This window comes from Falco peregrinus, chromosome 5 (genome assembly GCF_023634155.1).
Source record: "Falco peregrinus isolate bFalPer1 chromosome 5, bFalPer1.pri, whole genome shotgun sequence".
Lineage (NCBI taxonomy): Eukaryota > Metazoa > Chordata > Aves > Falconiformes > Falconidae > Falco > Falco peregrinus.
This window is the reverse complement of record NC_073725.1, coordinates 86,149,947-86,169,542: the sequence shown is the minus strand read 5'-3', so window position 1 is coordinate 86,169,542 and position 19,596 is coordinate 86,149,947. Positions and strand designations below refer to the sequence as shown.

Below are 19,596 nucleotides of genomic sequence, written 5' to 3'. Positions count from 1 at the left end.
TAACTAACATCAAGAGTACCAACACTGTCCGGGGGCTTAGCTCTTCTCATTTGTTTTCTGAAAGTGCCAGGTAGTGTTTCATCCCAACGGATGCAAAGCAGCAGCGGACGCAACCCTGCAGAGACCGGGAGGACCTCTGTTGCCATCACTGCACATATGGCCAGCAGAAGCATCTGCTGCCTGGCACAAAGAGGGAGATGTCTCTGTAGTTGTTTGGTGTGATCTTTGTTACCCCGATAGCTGTTGCATGCTGTGGTGCAGTGAAGAAACTCACTTTTCACAGCCGTTCTTGGGTGGGGACAGTTGGATCAGGGTGATTCTCTGGTTTCCTAGCAGCACTAGCACGGCCTGGTGTAAAGCTGAAGAGCTGCCTGGACCCTACGGGCTGTCGGTGCCCGTGGCCATCCCTCCAGGCAAGCCTCTCCTAGCTCAAGAGCTGTGTAGTCTTCTGCCAAGACTTTGTCCATCACGCTCCCTCGATCTAGTAAAAGGTGGTGTAAATGCCATCTCTCTAGATATTTGCAGCACCTGAGACTTCACCGCGTTGTTCGGTCTCACTGCTGCTCCTTTGGGTTCAGAAAACTGAAGATGATGAGAGGCAGAAGGTGCCTCTCATCAGTTTCTGTTTCAGTTTCTGGCTTGTCCTTGTGTTCTTGTTGAGCAGCAGGTCTGAATATTCTTGCTATAACCTCTAGATAGACACTAAAGAAACATATTATGATTTATGCCCTCGTCAGATTTACAGATAAGATCTAAATGGCCTCGTCACAGCAGCGTTTAGCTACTAGAGCCAGGATTTAAGTTGTGTTAATTCTAGCTGTTGGGCCAAAAACTCTAGAAGCGCTAGCATAATGTAAATATTTAATAGGCTATTGCCATTTAAAAGATTAACAACTCTCTAGTAACTCTTCAGATGGGCGGAGCTGGGCTGCAGTTCTCTGGTTTCCATCAAGTCAATGAATTTTAACACTGATCTCCCTGGAAAGCTGATCTTGGCCTCTTAGTCATGGTCCGTGGAGTAGGCTTGGCTCTACACAAGTGGCTTGTGCTGCCATCCCCCGTGGCAGCCTTGCTTTTGACTAAGTCTAGGTCAACCCCAGATGAGGACAATTCAGCTGAATTTACTTTTTCCCCCCTCCCCCCCGTGCAAACGTGCTGAAAAGAGCAGCAGTACTTGGAGAATAGAAGGTTGCTGCAGCAGGACTTAGCCTGTTGACTCTTGGTACTCCTGTGATTTCTAGGAAGACGATGAGAAGATAATCCAGGAGATTCAGAAGGAGGCTGAAGAGGAGCAAAGGAAGAAAAATGGAGGTAAGTCCCAGTCTGTACCTGTGCTTTGAGATCAGACTGAGGATGACAGGAGAGCTCATGGTTCCCAGCTACTGACGAGTCTGAATCGTCACTGGGTTCTTCCCAGAGCCTGGCTGTTTGCAGGCTTCTCTGTGCATTGCTGTGCTGCACCCAGCATCACCCCAGTCCTGCTCCAGAGGGTGCAAGCCTCACCCTGTTCCTCCGGGGAACCCACCTAGCTTTAAAGGGCTGTTGCCAGCAGGTTTCATGCGTGTTCAGCTCTCCTTGGCGTCAGATGTCGTGGATGCACAGACCTGTCTCCTCTCCACTTGCCCTCCACTGAAGGGCAGCATAGCCTCTGTGCTGTGTCATGGGGGGTGCAGAAGGAGGTGTTCCCTGTCTGTGGTGTGGTGGAAAGATGAAAGGAGCCGACCTGGAAGGCTAGTGCCGTGCTCCCTGGTGCGTGGAGCATGGAAGGGGCAAGCAGCGATACCGCAGAGAGCGTGCTTAAGGAACGTGCCGGGGATGGAGGATGCCAACTGCAAATGTAAGACCATGGACTGAGCTTGGTGAGTTCTTGTTTGTGGGATGACGGGTTCTTTTCTCTCCTCCCTCTGCAGAGAACAGCTTCAAGCGGATTGGCCCTCCTGCAGAAAAGCCCATGGAGAAAATCCAGAGAATTGAAGTCATCCCCAGACCCGTTCCTCAGAACCTCCATCAACCCCGGATGCCCCCTTACCCCTTCGTGCACCCTCCCTTCCCGCTCCCTCCCGTCCGTCCCATGTACAATAACATCCCCCTCAACATCGGCCCCATCCCTGCCCCCTACGTCCCCCCACTACCGAACATGAGGGTGAACTATGATTTCCCTCAGATCAATGTTCAGCTGGAGCACAACTTGCCTATGCACTTTGGCCCTCAGCCCCGACACCGGTTCTGACCTGGTTCAAACAGCACTTGGTGGAGGGTCATTGCAGGGCGAAGCCACCCCCGTAACACCACCACCCTTCCTTCTGCAGCCCCCCTGGTTTAGCCAGCGGGAAGGGGACGGGCTCTGGCTCACAGATACCTGCACTGCACCCTTCTCTAGAGCTTCTCTGAACTTCTGCGGTCAAACATTTCAACCTGTGCTGCTACAGGGCTTGGTGCTGCGTTTCCAAGGGGTCTCTCCCTCTGTTGGGCATGCAGATGTTTAGATTTGACAAAGCCTGTTCGGGTAGCTGTTGGGAAGAAAAGTGAGACTTTGTGGGGAGCACAAGGATGCAGCTGTCACTCGGGGACTTTCCAAAAATCCTACCAGTCGGAGCAGCTGCCACACAATCGAGTGAGTCTTGGGGGAAGGGAGGAGAGACTTGGCATCTGAGTAAGACCTTCAGGAGCAAGGTAACAGGAGTCGGCAGCCCTAGCCTTCTGCTTGCAGGGAGGTACAGGGCTGGGTTCCGTGTTCTCCGGCATCCCTGTAACCTGCTAGCACCTCACAGCAGAAATAAATTGTTCAAAACCAAGTCAGTCTAGCGTTTCTAGCATTTCTCACTCTACAAGTGGAGTGAGGGGATGCAGCAGCCATCTCATTGCTGAGATCTCAGTAGGAAGCCCAGGACCATGTCTCAGGGCTTTAACAAGTAGCAAAAGACTCGGGCACCCTAACCTTTGAACTTGCCCCCTTTGAAGGGCTCAGGACTTTTTTCCCCCTAGGGGTGAGTGCCTGTCAGCTTCCAAAACATGGCCTTTGCTGTTCTCATCTGGCATCCCACATCTCCCCCTGCTTCTGGCAGCAGTCCTTACAGAGCTGATAGAAGCACCTGGAGCCTGAGCTGCATTCTTCATTGCAAAACTGCTTGGGCAAATAACCTGGTTAGATGCATAGATGGTGGTGTGTGATGTGTGTCGTAGAAGAAGGGTGAGGAACTGCCCCTGCAGTCGTGCGTGCAGGCAGCGGTGAGCCGGGAGCCCCCTTAGCCGACCCCCCTGCAGCGAAGGGGCAGCTGTAGCCTTGTGCTGCAGGAAGCTGGCTGCTTCCGCGGCACTTAATGCCTTCTGCAAAATGTGTGTTTCAGCTTAATTGGCTTTGGAAAAGCATGTTAAAAGGCAAACGTGAGTATTGCTGGACTTAGGAAGTGAGGATTTAGGAAAAGCAAAACTTCCTTGTAAGAAGCAGGGGGTGTATTGCTGGGCTGTGGGAGGAGTGTTGGCACAAAGCCCTTTCCCCACAGGCCTTGGCTGTGCTGTCTCGTATGGGCCCCCTCTAGAAAAGAAAATGGTTGAAGTGGAAAAAAAAAAGCCCCAAAACTCTTCCCAGAAATGCTGTGCTAGCTTTTAGCAGCCCGGTTGTGCTGTTGTTGTTTCCCAAGTGGTTTGATCCGGGCTTTGTTCTGCTCTGTCCGGCTGGGAGCTGTCTGGGTGCGTTTCCTCTCCTGTTATTCCCCCCTGTATCTTGGCATCCAGGTATCTCTGTTTGATTTGTTTTTCAGGTTAAACTCCCTGCCTCTGCCACGCGGTCCCTGCCAGACCCTCGCGCAGCTCTCCATGTCCGCTCCCAGCACAGCGTCCCCTCGGGCACACAGTGAGCGATGGGTGCAGTGCTGGTGGCGGGATGCTCCTGGGGAAAGGTAGCCTCCACCGTGGCCTGGGACAGCACCTGGGGACCACTGTTCCCAGAAGGGTCTCCCAGAGGGGACTTCTATGTCTTTTGGAGCTGAGTCAGCGATTTTTTTCCACTCTTGGGCATTGCCTTGGGGTTGGACATACCCTGTGGAGTTCCAGCTCCTCAGTGCCGCCGTCTCTCTAGCAGTAATAACCAAGTGCTATTCCCTTGCTGCTATAATTTTCTTTAATTTATTTCTGGAAGTAGTCTGGGGGCTGCCGGAGCTTATCACTTGCTGCTCAGCTGGGTTTTAACCAGATTTAAATCCTGCCTTGCACCAAGCGATTCCCTGCGGTAGCCAGGAGCAGGGCGTCCCGTGGGATCTGGGGAGGGAGGGCTGTGTTCACAGCACTAGAGGGTGGCAAGAAAATGGACTGAGGTCAGAAGAAGCACGGCTGCTTCTTAGAACCAGGTCAGAAGAAAGGGAATCCTGGTTTTTTAGTAGCTGAGATTTTCTGGGCTCAAGGGTCAGCTTGGATGAGCCCTCCAGGCCTCCTGAACCTTGTGCCTTTCCCAGCAGCATGGTTGCGGTTGTCCCCCAGCACCTGCCTGTGCGAAGGGGGGGGTCAGGCAGTGGAGGGGGTTCGAGCAGTTGGGGCACAGCTCAGGTGCTGAGCCGGTGGCCCAGACGTGGAAGGTGAAGGAAACGTGATGGGTGTCACAGGGCGATGTGGCTGGGAGCAGTAACTAGCAAAACGGTGATTGGGTGCGTGTCTAGAGCTGCCTGGAGGTCTGCAAAGCCTGGGCAGGGGGGAGCGCAGAGATGGAGCGTGAGGGATGGAGGAGTGTCGGGCAGAGGTGCCAAGGGCAGGTTAGTGTCAGTGCTCAGTCCTCGTGGTCGGGATGTGATGAGGGTCTGCTGCTGCCGTGGTGTGATGGTTGTGGTCTTGGAGGAGCCTGGTGGGCGTAGGGGAAGAGGGGACCACTGTCCCCGTGTCCCCTGCCAAAACCATGAGCTTATTTGTGTCTGAGAGAAGAGAAATGGGTGCTTGGTCTGCGATGCGGCTGTGCCCTGCGCCCAGCAGCCCCCAGCGATGAGCCTTAGCCCTCTGCCCAGCCCTGGGGTGGTGCTGGGCTCCGAGCTGCTTCCCTCCCCAGGGATCACTCCCTTCACCGAAAATTACTCCACAGCCAACGCGTGTGGCCTCTCCTCCCCTCTTAACCCAAGAGACCTTGAGCTGTGGTTTCTGATAGCACTTGGATCTGGGTCAGTTTATTTTAAAAGAAAAAAAGAAACCCAAAACTTAGTGCAGAAGCACCAGAGCCATCTGTGATCTGCATCCCGTTTTCCCTCCTGCCCTGCGGTCCTTGAAACCATTTGTCCTTCAAAAGGGGACAGGGAGGTTGCTGTGCCCAGGCTGATTCCATAACAGGTACTTCTCATGGTTAATTGCAGTGTCCCATTTTACTTGCCTTAAAGGTGGAGAGAGAAACTTAGTATTTGCACTTAGCAAAACATTATATTAAAAGAAAGAAACCCTGTAAAGATGTGCATGTTCTGCAACTTTGTATAACAATAGCTGAAAATAAATAGGTGGTTTGTTACAAAAAAAAAAGAAAAAAAAAACCCCACACCCAAAAAAAACCCCAACATATTTTTCTTTACCTTCTGGTAGTAAACTGTTCTAATATTCTGTGTGTAAAAAGTTCCTGTATTATATTGTAATTTGAATTTTTTGTAAATAAATTTGTGCACTCTGGCTTTTACCTCCGTGCTTTCGTTACAGCCAAAGCATCCTCCTTCCAGCCCAGATGCCAGGGCTGATGGCAGGCGGCGGGGATGAGCAGGCAGGGCTCTTGTGCCAGATCTCAGCCCGTGCAGTTGAAAACTCTGTAAGTTCCAAGGCAAAACCCATTTAACCCTCCTGGAAAAGCTTAATACGTTCCACATGCTCCCGAGGAAAAACTGGACGGGATAGAAAATGGTTTCCAGTTGTTTCTTTAAATGGAAACCAGGATGCGTGTGTCGAGTGGAGGAAAGGCTGTGGGGGACTTCCCCCCCCCCCCCCCCTTGCAGGAGTGATGCTAAATGCAGAATCTGGCCTTAAAAGCAAAAGGAAATGTGTGTTGGCGACTGGGGAGGAGGGGATGGGTGAGGGTCCTCCCTGCCACGCTGTGGTGGCTCTGGAGCCCCTTCCCTGTGCTGGCAAACAGCTGAGACCTAGCTCTGAAGGTCCCTCCGGCCTGTGCCCTCCCGCCCCCCCCCTGGGTTGTGCGACTGGGGGCAGCTGGCAGCCCCCCTACTTGCCCCACTCTTTGGTTTTACCAAACCAGCTTTGGATGGTTAAAAGCCAAATGGGCCATCAGTGACCTGCAGTGCTCAGCTGGGCTGCGGGAGACAAGGGGCAGCGAAGGGGCTGGCTGCTTGGTGTGGGTGATGGAGCTGGTCCCCAGCCCCTCCATCGATGGATGCTGCACCCCAGCTTCACAGCCGAAACTGAGGCTGGCCCCAGCATGAAGCCTGGGTGGGTGGGTTGGTTGAGTTTTAGGGCTGGTTTTGGCTGTCCTGGGAGGGCTGGGGGTACATCCCAGCCATCCCAGCTCCTCCGGCCGGCTGCTGTGTGTTGGCCTGGGCTGGCTGCAGCAGGTGGGCATCCCACCTCCTTCGTGTCCTTGGTTCTTTCTTTTTCTCCTCCATATCACTGAGCAGAGATGCCACACTGCACCCAAAACCAGCATCCCGCTCCATGCAACCTGCTCTAGCAGGGTCCTGAGTTAAATCTCCAGAGGTCCCTCCCAACCCCAACCATTCCATGATTCTGCAATCCCACCGCTCTTCCCTCCTAGCAGGTGCCTCCTCCCTCTCTCAGGGACATCATATGGGGCAGGGAATATCTGAGCCAGGGGGAAAAAAGGCAGTGCCTTCACAGGAGAGCTGGGGTGCTGGTGCATCCCTGACCGCTGCACAGGTGGGTGCAGTGCCCTGAGCATCTCGAGGTGACCAGCCTCCAGCCGGCTTTGGCTTTAGTCCCTTGGGTAGGATGAGCCTGTTGGCCACCGTTCCCTGGCCACCCACCCGCCCAAGCCCTCCAGTTCCAGCTCAGTCTTGGTGAAGCAGTTTGGCCCCCAACTGCCCCACGCTCAGCCTCGTGCCTCATTAAAAGGCTGTTGCAGCCCCAGCTGCAGCTGCCCTGACAGACCACACACCGCTGCTTCTATCCGAATGCAAGTTTTTTTTATTCATCTTTCTCCATTTGAAGCTTAAGTTATACAAATGGCACTTACAAAAAAATAATAATAAAAAAAAAAAACCCAAACAAACCCAAAACTTAAAATTTTCAGAGTGAGATGTTTTCAGAGAGTCACGACACCCGATAAGGAGACAGGAGAGATGATGACCTAGTGTCACATGGGAGAAGCTGGAGCAGGAGTTACATGGTTCCAACTGCGACGGGGGACAGGGCAGAGGCAACACGGTGAGGGGGTGAAGGCCAGCAAAAAGTGTGTGCCAAGTCACAGGGTCACTCAGGGCTTCATCAAGACACTCTGTCCTTCGAGGGGCAGCGCGGTCCCCGGGCGGGTGGGCACCACAGCCCCTGGATGTGAGCGCAGAGCCGAGGTAGAGTCCCAGCCAGGATCCCCTGCGCCAGCCAGGGAGCCTGGCCCAGAGGTGTCCCCCTGGCAGGGGACGGGTCGCTTGCTGTCCCAGCTGAGAGGTTAGCACCAAGCTCCTATGGAGGGCTGCCCCTCCACATGGCTTTAAGGCTGATGAGCCCCTACCTTGCCTGCGGCGACAGGGACCGGCCCTGGTTTGGCACCGCAGCGATGCTGCGAGCACCCTTGGTGTGGGGTGGGCACCAGCGCTCCCTCCCCAGTGGGGGCCCAAAGGGAAAAGGCTCCTTGGTGTGTTTGCAGGGAGTGAATCCCAGCCCCAGGAAGGCCCCAAAGGATAAAGTGCCTTTCAACACCCTAACGAACACGTCAGCATCACCTGTTACAAACAGCGTTATACTCTAATGCAGACCTAGTACAGACAACAGCTGGTAACACAGTGCCATGGAGAGCATATATAAATAGAGACTAACAAAAATACTGTTTTGGTCTTTTTTTTTTTCTTTTTTTTTTTTTCCTTTTTTTTTTTTAATGTTTCCAGTAGGGTTGCAATGGCATGAGAGCCGAGCCCAGGTGCCCCAGGGGCGGCGAGATGAGGAGCTGCCCTCCTCAGGGCAGCCCACAGGAACGGGCACTTCCTAATTCAGCATTAGGTGTTCAGTGATTTGCCTCACTGTTCCAGTATTTTATGAGAGAGAGAGAAAAGAAAAAGAAAAAAAAAAAAGAGAAGGAAAAAAAAAAAAACACACCAACAAAGCTACTGAGCAAATATCACTGTGCAAAGTTTGCTAAGGAACTTTTCTATTCTGTAAACCAAAATCTGCAGTTTATGCTTCCAGCCACCGCCCAGGGCAGGTTGCATCGGCCAGCTGGGCTCCTGCGGGGACCAAAGCCTGCCAGCGCTGGAGGTGGGCTGGGTGAAGCCCCCACCCGGCACGAGCTCTGCATCCCCCCCACGCCATCCCCTCCCAGGCACAGCAGCAGGACCAGCTCAGGCAGCCACCCGCCCGGCCGGCCCCACAGCCGAGGTCTATGATGCTCCTCCACAGCCAGAAGCACAAGGAGGGGCAGAGGGACACAAGGCGTGTGGGGCTCCATGAGATGAAAGACTGAGGCTTTCCAGACGGGATCACCCTAAAAAAATCGTTTCCAGGTGCAGGGGTTGGGGGGGTCGGCTTGGTGGCCCTTCCATGGGGACCCATGCCGGCACACACCAGCCCCAGGGCTGCTGTGATATATAAGGTCACCTCAGCGGCTCTGCCAGGGATGAATCCTGCCCCGAAAGCCAGGAGCGGAGAGAAGCTGCCAGGGAGAGCCAGGAGGAGCTGGCTGAGCCCAGCACCATCGCTCTGCCCCTGCTTGGAGCAGGTCAGGATGGCACAGGTGTGCTGGGGGACACTGGCAGGACAGATTTGGGCGGCGCCAGCGCTGATATGGTGGAAGCAAGCATGGAGGTGATCTTATTCCCTTTTTTTCAGTCGAGGAGTGGAAACTGAACTACCTAAGGTGATGCTCAGGGCTGGGATGGGGGTCAGCAGTTTCCAAGCCCAGCAAACCTGGAGGGAGGCAAGGGGGGAGGAGGATAGAGACAGACCCCTCTACAGAGCTATAGGCAGGCTGCCCCATCACTTTTCCAGTTCTTACAGGGATTTATGGAGACCCACCTCCCACATAACGCACCAACTCTATGGCAGGAGGAAAGGGCAAGCCAGTCTGAAAATCCTTTTACAGAGAGGAGAAACAAAACCCAAAAGAAAAAAGGACGGAGGAGGGAAAAGAGAAGTTGGCAATGGGAGGTATGCTAAAGTGCATTAATATTCCCAGAGGGTGGAGGCGTCAATGGCGTCGGCGGATGCCTTGAGGACCCCAGCATGGTCACCCTTCAGGTATTTGCCATTGATTTTGATGGCCACTTTGTTATAGTCGCAGAACTCAAAAAAGAAGTCCACGGGGGTGTCGCTGCTGCTGGTGACGGACGACTCACTCCCCACCATCCAGTACTTCCCAGTGGCATCTGCAGGCAAGAGGGAGAGGGGACAAGGTGGCCCTGTGAGCCACCACAGGGACCCCAATGGCCGTCACCCTGCCCCCAGCCCGTAGCCGCCCCCAAGGACTCACCCTTGATGTTGTAGGCTCCGTCATTGAACTCCAGCTGGAAGACATCGTAGGAGGATCGGTTGGAGTCCAGGGTGCCAGTCACCTTCCGGCACCCGATGAAGCCGTGCTCGCCACGGAGGACGATGATGGGCCTGTTGATCAGCTTCATCACAAAATGCTCCGTCTCACCTGCGCCGGAGGGGAGAAAGGATATGAGAGCAGCCCAGGGGGTGCAGCGCCCGGACCCCACAGCCGGCAGGCAGCAGTGAGGAGGGTGGGCTGTGCCCCCCACACATTTCTCACCCACCCCATCTGGCCTCCCACCTCACAGCATGTGAAACTGTCATTAAGAAAACTTACTGCCTGCATCCCTGAGCATCATTCGGAAGAGGAGTCTGGTTCGGAGCGGGGACTTTGTCCATCCCCTGCCACCCCAGCACAGGACAGGGGTCCCTAAGGGGGTCCCTTACCCGCTGTCTCCATGGAGGCCGCCAGCTGCCCGTTCTTCTTTGCCGTCACGTACTTGCCGTTGGCAGCTTTCAGGGTGATGCGCTTGTCACACCACTCGATGTCAAAATAGCAGCTCGCGTTCCTGCAGGGGCAGAGAGAGCCTTCAGTGGGATGTGACAGATGGGGACCTGCCAGTGCCACCCCACCACCTTGGAAAGGGTCACAGCAGGAACCGGGAGATCCCAATTCGATCCATTTTTTGCAGGATGGGCCCCATCGTAGTGGCCATCGAAGCCCTCACCCCACGGGCAGGAGGCAGGCAGGCAGCCAAATGCATTTTTGGGGTTTCTGCCTGGCTCGCAGAGGGTTGAACTGCGGGGTAAAGCATTTCAACAGCCCCAGCCGGCCGGGAAGGATTACGTGGCCCGAAGGACTTCCTGAGCATCGTGGGTGGCAAGCCCCGGGCCAGCCCCAGGGCTCTCCAGGGAATTCACCGCCTTCGCTGGAAAGTGTTTTGGGATGAGCGCCTAGGCTGGAAAATCCCCAGGATAACCCTGGCAGATGAAGAGGGGTCCCTGAAGCCCATGCACGGCCCCAGGCTGGTGGGGGCAGGGGACTCACTTTGTGGAGGCGGTGGACTGGATGCCCCCATTTGAGGTGAGCGTCCAGTACTTCCCAGTATAGGTCCTGAAGGCGCATTTCTTGGTGTCCTTGTTGATCTCCAGCTGGTAGGTCTCCTGGTCACCCTCCTCATCTTGATTGGCTGAGAGGTCCATCCCTGCAGGGCAGAGGCAGATGGAAGTGGGGGTGCACAAGGCCGGGGGGGACCCCAAACCACCTCTAGCGGGTCCAGGTGTGGAACCAGCCCAGGAAACCCCACTGAGAGGGGCTCCCACTCCCCTGGGTGAGCTTTGCTGACTCCCAAATCCCTCGCACACCATCCCATCCCAGAATTTTGCGTTCAAATCCAGGTTTGCATTTGGCTGCTCAGGTGTTGAGGCCATAAACTGGACTGAGCTGAGGCAGCCACCTGACTCTCCGGCTCCACCACCATCAGCTCCATCACGATTAAGCATCGAGCAAAGACCAGCCAAGGTATTTCACGCACAAAGGGCTGTAGTTTTTTAAACACACACACACCCTGAGGGTGACAGCCAGGTTACTGAATCCATTAGCAGAGGCCACTGGGCCACCTATGAATCCCCAGCTCACGGCGTGGTTAAGCACCGTGGCACCATCTTTCATCCATAAATTGTCACAGCCTGTCAGGGCGGTGAGGTTTGCAGGGAGGCAGCTCGGGAAAGCCCTGGGGCAGCCAAGCCTTTCCCAGTCAGACCAGCCGGTCCCCCAGCTCTGCCAGCCAGGATGACCCATCCCTGCACCAACGGGACCAGAGACAGCATTTGCCCTTGGCAACCTTGGAGGCAGATGCAGCTGGTCCTGGGGCCACCAGCCACAGTCCTGGGGCAACCGCTGGCCCCCCCAGGCCACATGCACATCCACCCACAGGCACTGAGCCTAAGCAAACCTGCTTAGTCAGGGCTAGCGGGGCCAAATCCTCTCCAGAGCTCTCCAGCTTGGTGGATTTCTGCCCAAAAATACTTCTGGGGAGGCGAGTCACAAGCCGTAGCCTGCAGCCAGAGCAAAACAGCCAAGCTGCCGTGCTGGGTTTTGGGGAGGGAGCTGGGGCGCGGTGCTCGGCCCCGCTTCTCCCTGTCTACCTACAGCTGGGATGAGTGGAGATGGGCCCCAGTACCACCAGTGGAGCACAGGTCCATAACCAATGGGAACAGCTCAGGAGAGGATGGCGATACAGACTGGGGTCTAGTACAGCTGGGTAAGTTTTTCACAGCAGAAAGCACCCACATCCCTCTCCTGTAGCACCCATGTGGTGTCCAACCATGCACCAGGTCCTGTAAAGGATGCGAGGTGCGTGTGCAACCTTTCTGCCCAAATCTGCCTTTTCCTGGAGCCAAGGACCTGCTCGTGGGGCTGGTCAACGTGTTTGGCCCCTTGCACCTTCCTCAGCTGCTGGGAGTGGGAATGCCGCAGTACAGGGTCACTGGGAGGGCTCCAGGGACCGCCGCCGGGGTGGCCCTTGTGTACGGCACAGCCACCAGTGAGTCCCACCAGCTGCACCCACCTGAGGAGGGACCACCCACCTCCACACACCAGCTGTCGGCCTCAGAGGTGGCGATGGTGGCTTCCCATCGCCCGCCTGCATCTCTCGAGAGCCGTCCCCATCCCATGCCACCCCTATCCCAGGAGCCATCTCTGCTTCGCTTATCAGTCTCCCACCTTTCCCAAAGGGATCAGGCTTTTGAGGGCTTTGCTTTGTTAGCTGTAATCTTCTCTCCCATACCCAAACTGTCCTATGGCTGCCACACCGCTGCCTGTTCTCAGCTCCCTCTCCCACTGAGCATCCTCCGGCACCTTCTGCAGCTCCCAATGGACACGCCACCGCCCCGCTGCTCTGCTCCCCGGCGTATCTGGGGCAGCACGGGGGGCAAAGGGGTGCTGTAGGGCCACCAAGCCCAGCCCCGCCGGTAGAGTCCTCGGCTGGCACAGCTGTCCCACACTCGCCGCCTCCCAGGGCTGCCAGGGGCTGAGCCAGCGGTCGGTGGAAACATTTGGTTTTGATTTTTGCACCCCCGCCGGGAAAGCAGCGCCGCAGCGGGCTGCTCCGAGAGCTGTACAGCCGCCTGCGCGCTGCACAGGGGGGCTCTGCGGGGGCTCACAGGGACAGACTGGGCTGCGGGTGGGGATGCCGGGAGGTGCAGCCCAGCACCCAGGGCTGCCAGCACCCCTGAACCCCCCTAACCTGCAAGTGCTGATGATGATGATTGCGGTGGGGGGCAAGCAGGCAGCAGAGCTTCCTCCTTGCCAGGCTTTTCAGCAAAGAGCTGCCTGACCTGCAGGCACCAGGATGGGGAGAGCCTGGGGGGATGCTCTGCGCCACAGATGGGCTGGAGGGGGGACAGGAGCACTGGGAGCCTCCCAACACCATCCCCTCACCCCCAGGGACCCCTCACCACAGAGCACAGCAAACCTACCAGGCTCCCCCCACCCCGCTGCCGTGCAGTTGCCCAGGCTCTGGCCGTGGCAGGGAGGTTTGGCTTTTGCTGGTGCTGCAGGAGGGTCTCCCACCGCCCCCTCCCCAAAAGCGGCGCTGGGTTGGGTTACACCGACTCAGCAGAAAGGAATGCAATTATGGCGGGGGCAGAAGGCAGCTTCAAAGGGCTGTAACTGAGCTGGAGCAGGAGGTTTGGGGGGTCAGAGCGGGGAGGGATGGGATGAAGCATGGGCAGAGAGGCAGTAGGACCATGGCAGGTCTAGGAGCGATGTCCCCGTGTCCCCATGGTGAGGACACAGAGGCTGTCCCTCCAGCCACCCCTGCCACCACCCCGCTTTTTGCAGCCCAGGGCTGTGGCAGGGAGCCCACAGCCACCCGCCCTCCCGCAGCGCCCGGCCCGGCTGTGCCGCTCCCATTGCAATCATGCTTTAATTACCGCTCTTGGTAAATTTACAGTCTGGAGCCGCACGACTCTGCCTGACCTTGACAAAGCTGCTAATTACAGCTGGAGGCTGGAGGGGGGCAATCACACAGCAGCAGGGCAGCGTTTGGGGAGCAGGGGGGCACGGCTGCTCCCCCCCAGATTCCCTGTGTGGGATGTCCTCCGGCTCCATCCACAACATGGGTTTGCTAGGGGGGTCCTGGGGAGGATGCAGAGGCTGGAGGTGGGAGCTGAGGCACATCCCCCCGCAAGGGCTGCCTAACACTGTGCCCCACCCCCCACCCCCAAACAAAGCCCTGGGCTCAAGGTCCTCGGAGAGCCAGGGAGGGTGATGGGGGACAAGCCGGCGCTGGCGCAGGGAAGGGCTTCCCAAGCCCCTCAGCTGCTGCCAGCCCCTCAGGTTTGCAGGATCAATGCCCCAGCCCTCGCTGCTCTCCAACCCTGGATGGCAGATGCACATGGAGGCCTGTGGCCATCCCAGAGCACGTGCCTTCCCACATCTCCTGGGGAGAGGCTTCTCCATCTAAAGGAGCAGTCTGCTGTACCTGTGCCACCAGGGGCCACGCACCCAGTGTGGGGGTCATTTACAGCATGTAGAAGACCTTCCCTCTACATTAAACTCACACAGGTGGTGCCCTACATGCCATCCTGGGATGCTGGTGAGACCCAGTGGGATGCGCTCCATGGGGAGGAGGCCAAGAGCCCGGCGGACCATGGCCAGCCAGTGGGACAAGCCAGCCGGAGCAGTCCCCATGCTCGGACCCACGGGGGGCAGACCCACACGTCAGGAGCTGCCGGTGCACAGGCTCTGCTCGCTGCCTTCCTCCAGCTGGGAGCTGGCAGGACCCGCAGGCAGCTGCCAGCCCTGCCCAGCACCCGGAGCAGACGGGAGGCTGCACCTTTCCCATCCTCCGACTCCCCAGAGGCCAAGAGGCTCCCTTGCAGAAACACCACGGTTATGGCTGATAAAACCTGAGCCTGCCTTCCTCCAAGGGAGTGCTGGCAAAGCCCCCGAGCCCTCGTGGGTGGCAGGGCAGGATTTCGGGTCCTGGTGCCCCAGCAGCCCAGGGGATGCTGCAGCCAGCTCTGCCGGCGCACGTTGGGTCCGGTCTCCCTGCAGGGCTCTGGCACCCCACACCACAGCTGCACACGTGCTCCGAGACTCGTCCCCTCCAGACGGGCTTATGCTGCAACCGTACATAAATCCAAGGATGTTTTTATCTAAAAGCAACAGCCTGGAGCACCCAGGGACCACACAGCTCCTCTGCTGGGGGTGCAGCTCTGCAAGGGGGTCACGGGTGGGGGTGAAGCATGGATTTCCTGGAAAACCCGCTCCTCCTTCCCTATGGATTTCCTGTGGCTTTGTGGTCTCCCCCAAGCACCAACGCGCCACTTGGCATCTCCAGATGAAAACCTGCACCCAAGCGTGTGCCCCCAGTCACGCTCCCCACCCAGAGCCACATCTCCCCACCTCAGGCCAGGAGGGCTCCCAGCCCCGGAGCAGAGCTCCCGGTCACCAACCTGGCATGCCCAGGCGCACTCCCATCACCGCCCTGCTCGCTCGCCCCCCTCCCTGGACCCCCATTTCCCGAAATGCCTCACTTCCCAGTCGGCCCATCCTCTCCCCCCCCATGGGTGGGGGGGGGGGCAGGCGGAGCACCTCTGCCGGGCGGGGGGCTGGCAGGGGCCCAGCAGAGCGGGGAGGACGCCAGCGTTCTGCCCCCGGGGACCCTCGCGCCCACAAAGGGCCTTTTGTTGCCGCAGTCGGGGCTAGAAAGGAGCCATTGAGGCGGGGAGGAGGCCGCTTTCTGCTGGCAGCACCCCGACACGGCTCCGTTCGGAGGCGCGATGGGGAGATGGGGGTCTCACGGAACCTGAGGCTCCCCAGGGTGCCCATCCTGTGGCTGGAAGCAGGGCAGCGGTGCCAGGGCCCCCCCAGCCCCAGTGCTGGTGCAGAGGCAGGGCTGGCACCTACTTCATGCTTCCCCCGGGATGGTGGCGTCGTGGTCCCCAGTGCCCCGTATGCAGGCGGTGGTGACACCGGCCATCCCAGGGACAGGGAGAAGGCTCCCGGCCAGGAGCTGACTCGACACTTGCGGGACAGCGCTGTCCCAAGCTTGGACCAGCTCCAGCTCCCAGCCAGGGGAACCACAAAATCCCGGTGGCCCTGTCCCCACTCCTCGGGGGGCGGACAGCCACTGCCATCCCCGCTCCCTCCCTAACCCCAGGCGGGCACAAGCTGCCCATTCCCAGGTGCAGCCGCTCCGTGCCCACCGCCCGCCTCCCATGCCCACCACCCGCATCCCGGGCAGCCATCCCGGGTGGCCATCGGCACTTCTGCCAGCAGCGCGGCGCTTATCAGCGCGGCGGGGGAAAGGGCTGTCTGCAACCACTTCCTCCGACGGTTGTTTGTCGGCTGCCTCCTCCGAAACCTTGGGAGGACAAGGCACTTTTCCCGACGGGAGAAGGGAGGGCAAGCCCAGAGCACGGCAGCTCCCAGCCTCTCGCTGCTGCCGGGCAGGATAAACCAGGTAGAAACGGCTTCTCCGGCCAAAATGGACTCAAGCAGCGAGGGTGTGCAGCCCCGGCGCACCCTTCCCCACTGGATTTTGCTTGGAACGGGGCCGGGCCCAGCCCAGAGCCCCCTGTTGCTGGGGAGATTTGTGCCCCCTCCCCTTCCCACCACCCCCATCCATGTGAATCACACAAAGCCGGCAGGTCCGCCAGCAGTGCTCCCACTCACGCCGTGGGGCTCCCACCACCGCCACCCCATCCCGCACAATCTCCCCCCACATCTGGTTTTCCCATCTCCGGTGACAAAGGGCTGCAGCAAGCCCTTCCCCCACGGCGCTGCGGCAGCCTCCCGCCATCTCCATCCTCCCCCTCTCTTCCCCAAACCCCTACGCCTGGGCAAATAGTCCCCGCTGCCCATCTTCGCAGGCATTATTTTGGTTTTTTTAAGGGGCTGCTCTGCAGCACAGGATTTGCTCTCTGAAAGGAGAAAGGTGGCGAGCTCCCGGCAAGGAGCTGCTCAGGCACAGACGAGGATTCACCCTGAAATATTGTATATACACACAACAAAAATTCCCCGCTGCTTGTTCCTCCAGGCTTCGCTGCAGTGAGACATGCTCGCACCCATCCCGCGCCCGGCGTGTGCCGGCCTGACTCGGCGTGCCGGTGACGTGCCCCACGGCTCCCACACCAGCCCGGCAGGCAGCCGTGCACCTCCAGCATCGCCCAGCCCGCAGAGCCGGGACCCCCGGCTCCCTGCCAGCACCCCGCAAGCTAGGGGGTGGGATGCGCACCGGGTACTCGAGGGCAGGCAGGCAGCCATGTGCCCAGGGCAGCCGTGCCGTGTGGCCGTGACGCCCGAAGCAGGCAGCACGGTGGCCCCTGGGGCGAGCGGCAGGAACGGGGATGGGTGCGGGCGGCGCGGCAGGCGCAGCGGCTGCCTTTGTGCGGGTGGATGTGGGATGCGGGTGCATGTGGGATGCGGGTGTTTTGGCGAAGCCGTTTATGTAACACTGCCAAGGCTGGGGGTGGGCTGGGCAGCACCCAGCCCCCACACACTGGGAAATGCAGCCCCACGGGTTTGGGGGGAGGGGATTACTGCCCCATGGGGGCAACCGCAGCCTCCCCAGGCCCCATTCTGCAGGGCACATGGCTGAGGGAAGGGGGAGGTTGGTGGAGGCTTTGTTGGGTGAACAATGAGCTCTGCAGGTAGGAAGGCGAGGGATGGCAGCCCTGCCTCCTTCCAACAAGGGAAGGCCCCATCCACCCCCACAGCCCCCCTGCCCTGTCCATCCCCGCACCCCAAAGCAGGCCCCTCACTGTCCCCCCTGCCCAGGGCACCCTGCAGAGGTGACGCTGAAGGGCTGGGGGGGCCAGGGGACCCCAGGCAGGCAATGCTGCAGGGCTGGGAGAGGGGGAAGGGAGGGGTGCGGGGGGGAATGGGGGTGGAGGGGTTGGGGGAGGGACCGCGGGCAGCCATGCTGGAGGGGAGCAGGGGTGCCCTGGGGCGATGGTGGCTTCAGGAGAGGGGTGTGGGGACTTGTGCGAAAAGGGGTTCAAGCGCGAGGGGGGGACACCCTAAAGAGGTGATGGCAGAAGGATGCAGGGGAGCCCCCTTGGGGCGGGGGGGGCTGCCGCTGCAGGAAGGCAGGGGATGCTGCAGGGACGCGGGGGGCTGCCAGGGGGGCAGCGCTGGGGTGGCACTCCGGGGCGATGGAGGGGATGCGGCGGTGGTGCCCGAGGGATGCAGGGGGGCAGCTCGGGGCAGGCAGCTCCCTAGGGACGCCGATGCCGGCGGGATGCAGGGGCTCACCCCGGGCTGGAGACCCCAGGGACTCCCCCCATTCCCACCCCCTCGTACCTTGCCGGGTAGAGACATTCCTGTCGTTGCCGGCTCGGAGCACGACCTGCGGGCAGCTCTGCTCGAGGGCGAAGAGCTCGTCCTTGCCCACCTTGGCGCTCTTGCCCGCCTTGAGGGTGCCGCTGGGGCCCGAGGGGGCGAGGTAGCGACCCTCCCCGTCGCGAAAGGCCACCTTCCCGCAGCGGAACTCGAGGGTGAAGGCGGTGCCGGGCTCGGCGGCGGGGACCAGGCGGCCGTCGCAGCGCAGCAGGCGGTGGTCGCAGCTCTGCAGGCTGTAGCGCTGCTCCACGAAGAGCAGGGTGATGAGGGCATCCACGCCCCACGGCACGTCGCGGTCCACGGCCAGCTCGTCGCGGCGAGGCCCCAGGTGGGCGTAGCGCTTGCGGGCCAGGCTGTAGAGGTTGGCCTGGGGGTGCATGGCCAGGTGGACGCTCCATTTCTCGGTGGCCGAGACGGCGGGGGCGAAGCAGGAGAGCCGGTCCTCGGTGCCGCCGAAGAAGCGGCGGTGGGGCTCGGACTGGAGCGACCAGCGCCCGTCGCCGTGAGCCACCACCAAAAAGCGACAGTCGGGACCCGGCTCCTCGCTGTCGCAGCTCACCCGGCCGTCCTTGTCGGCTGCCAGGTAGCGGCCCAGGTGGCTCTTGAGCAGCACGGCGCTGGAGTCCTCCCCGTCCTGCTCCAGCGTCCAGATCTGCTTCTTCTTCATGCTGGCGGCCGAGGCGTTCACCTTGAAGCCGAAGGCCTCCGCCGTCAGGTACTTGTTGCTGCAGTTGATGAGCCCGAACTGGATCTGCACCGGCTCCGCCGTCCCGTTCGCCGTCATCCTGCCGCCACCGCCGCCGCTGCCGCCGACCGCCGCGCCCGCCCCGACGCCGCCTTTATAGCGCCGCCGCCGCGGCACCGCCCCCCGCCCGCCGGGCCGGCCCCCACCGCGACCCCCGCCCGCCGCCCCCCGCCCGCCGGGCCGGCCCCCACCGCGACCCCCCGCCCGCCGCCGCTGCGCCCCCGCACCGCGGCGTGGCAGGAGCCGGCCAGCTGCGGCCACAGCCCCCTCGGATGGCGGGACACCCCCCGCGGTGAGGCTCCACTGCATGGCAGGAGCCTTCCCCGCGTTACAAAAGCTCCGTCCAATTGGCAGGACCCTCCCCACTGCGAGACCCCCCTGCATGGCAAGACCTCCCCAGGCACTGGAGAGCCCCCTCGAATTTCAGGACGCTCCCCACCGCAAGACCCCACTGCATGGCAAGACCTCCCCAGGAGGATCTCCCCCACTGCAAGACCACACTGCATGGCAAGATCCCCCCAGGCACTGCAGAAGCCTTCTTGAACTTCAGGACACCCCCCCACCCCCACCCCGTGCCTGATACGTTGCAAGACCCCTTGGCATGGCTAGAGCCTTCCCTGCATTGCAACAGCCCCCTTGCACTGCAGGACATCCCCCCACATTGCAAGACCCCTACTGCATGGCAAGACCCTTCCCTGCATTTCAGGAGCCCCCTTGATCTGCAGGACACACAGGCACAATGCAAGTGCCCACTGCATGGGGAGACCCCCCAGGCACTTGAATTTCAGGACCCCCCATATGTGCTAAGACCTCTTAGCACAGCCAGTCTTCCCTGCATTACAACAGCTCCCTTGCACTGCAGGATCCCCCCACATTGCAAGAACACCCCCTG

The 19,596-nt window shown here is 59.6% G+C and overlaps 2 protein-coding genes across 4 annotated transcripts in view; one reads left to right on the top strand and one right to left on the bottom strand.

The window, feature by feature from the left end:
• RNF216 (ring finger protein 216) overlaps window positions 1–5,634 on the top strand; it is an 80,964-nt gene extending 75,330 nt beyond the window's left edge. For all 3 annotated transcript variants that reach the window (XM_055805091.1, XM_055805092.1, XM_005228990.4), the window contains exons 16-17: window positions 1,242–1,311; window positions 1,911–5,634. In XM_055805091.1, coding sequence (XP_055661066.1) covers window positions 1,242–1,311; window positions 1,911–2,230 — 390 coding nt within the window. In that variant the 3' untranslated portion in view covers window positions 2,231–5,634. The remainder of the gene's footprint in view (window positions 1–1,241; window positions 1,312–1,910) is intronic.
• Window positions 5,635–7,135: 1,501 nt separating this feature from the next.
• FSCN1 (fascin actin-bundling protein 1) lies at window positions 7,136–18,784 on the bottom strand. The gene is made up of 5 exons (XM_055806842.1): window positions 17,921–18,784; window positions 10,655–10,811; window positions 10,054–10,175; window positions 9,605–9,772; window positions 7,136–9,500 (listed from the first exon to the last, which is right to left on the bottom strand). The coding sequence occupies exons 1-5, from the start codon at window positions 18,741–18,743 to the stop codon at window positions 9,298–9,300; spliced, it is 1,473 nt and encodes a 490-aa protein (XP_055662817.1). The 5' UTR covers window positions 18,744–18,784; the 3' UTR covers window positions 7,136–9,297.
• Between the last annotated feature and the right edge of the window lie 812 nt (window positions 18,785–19,596).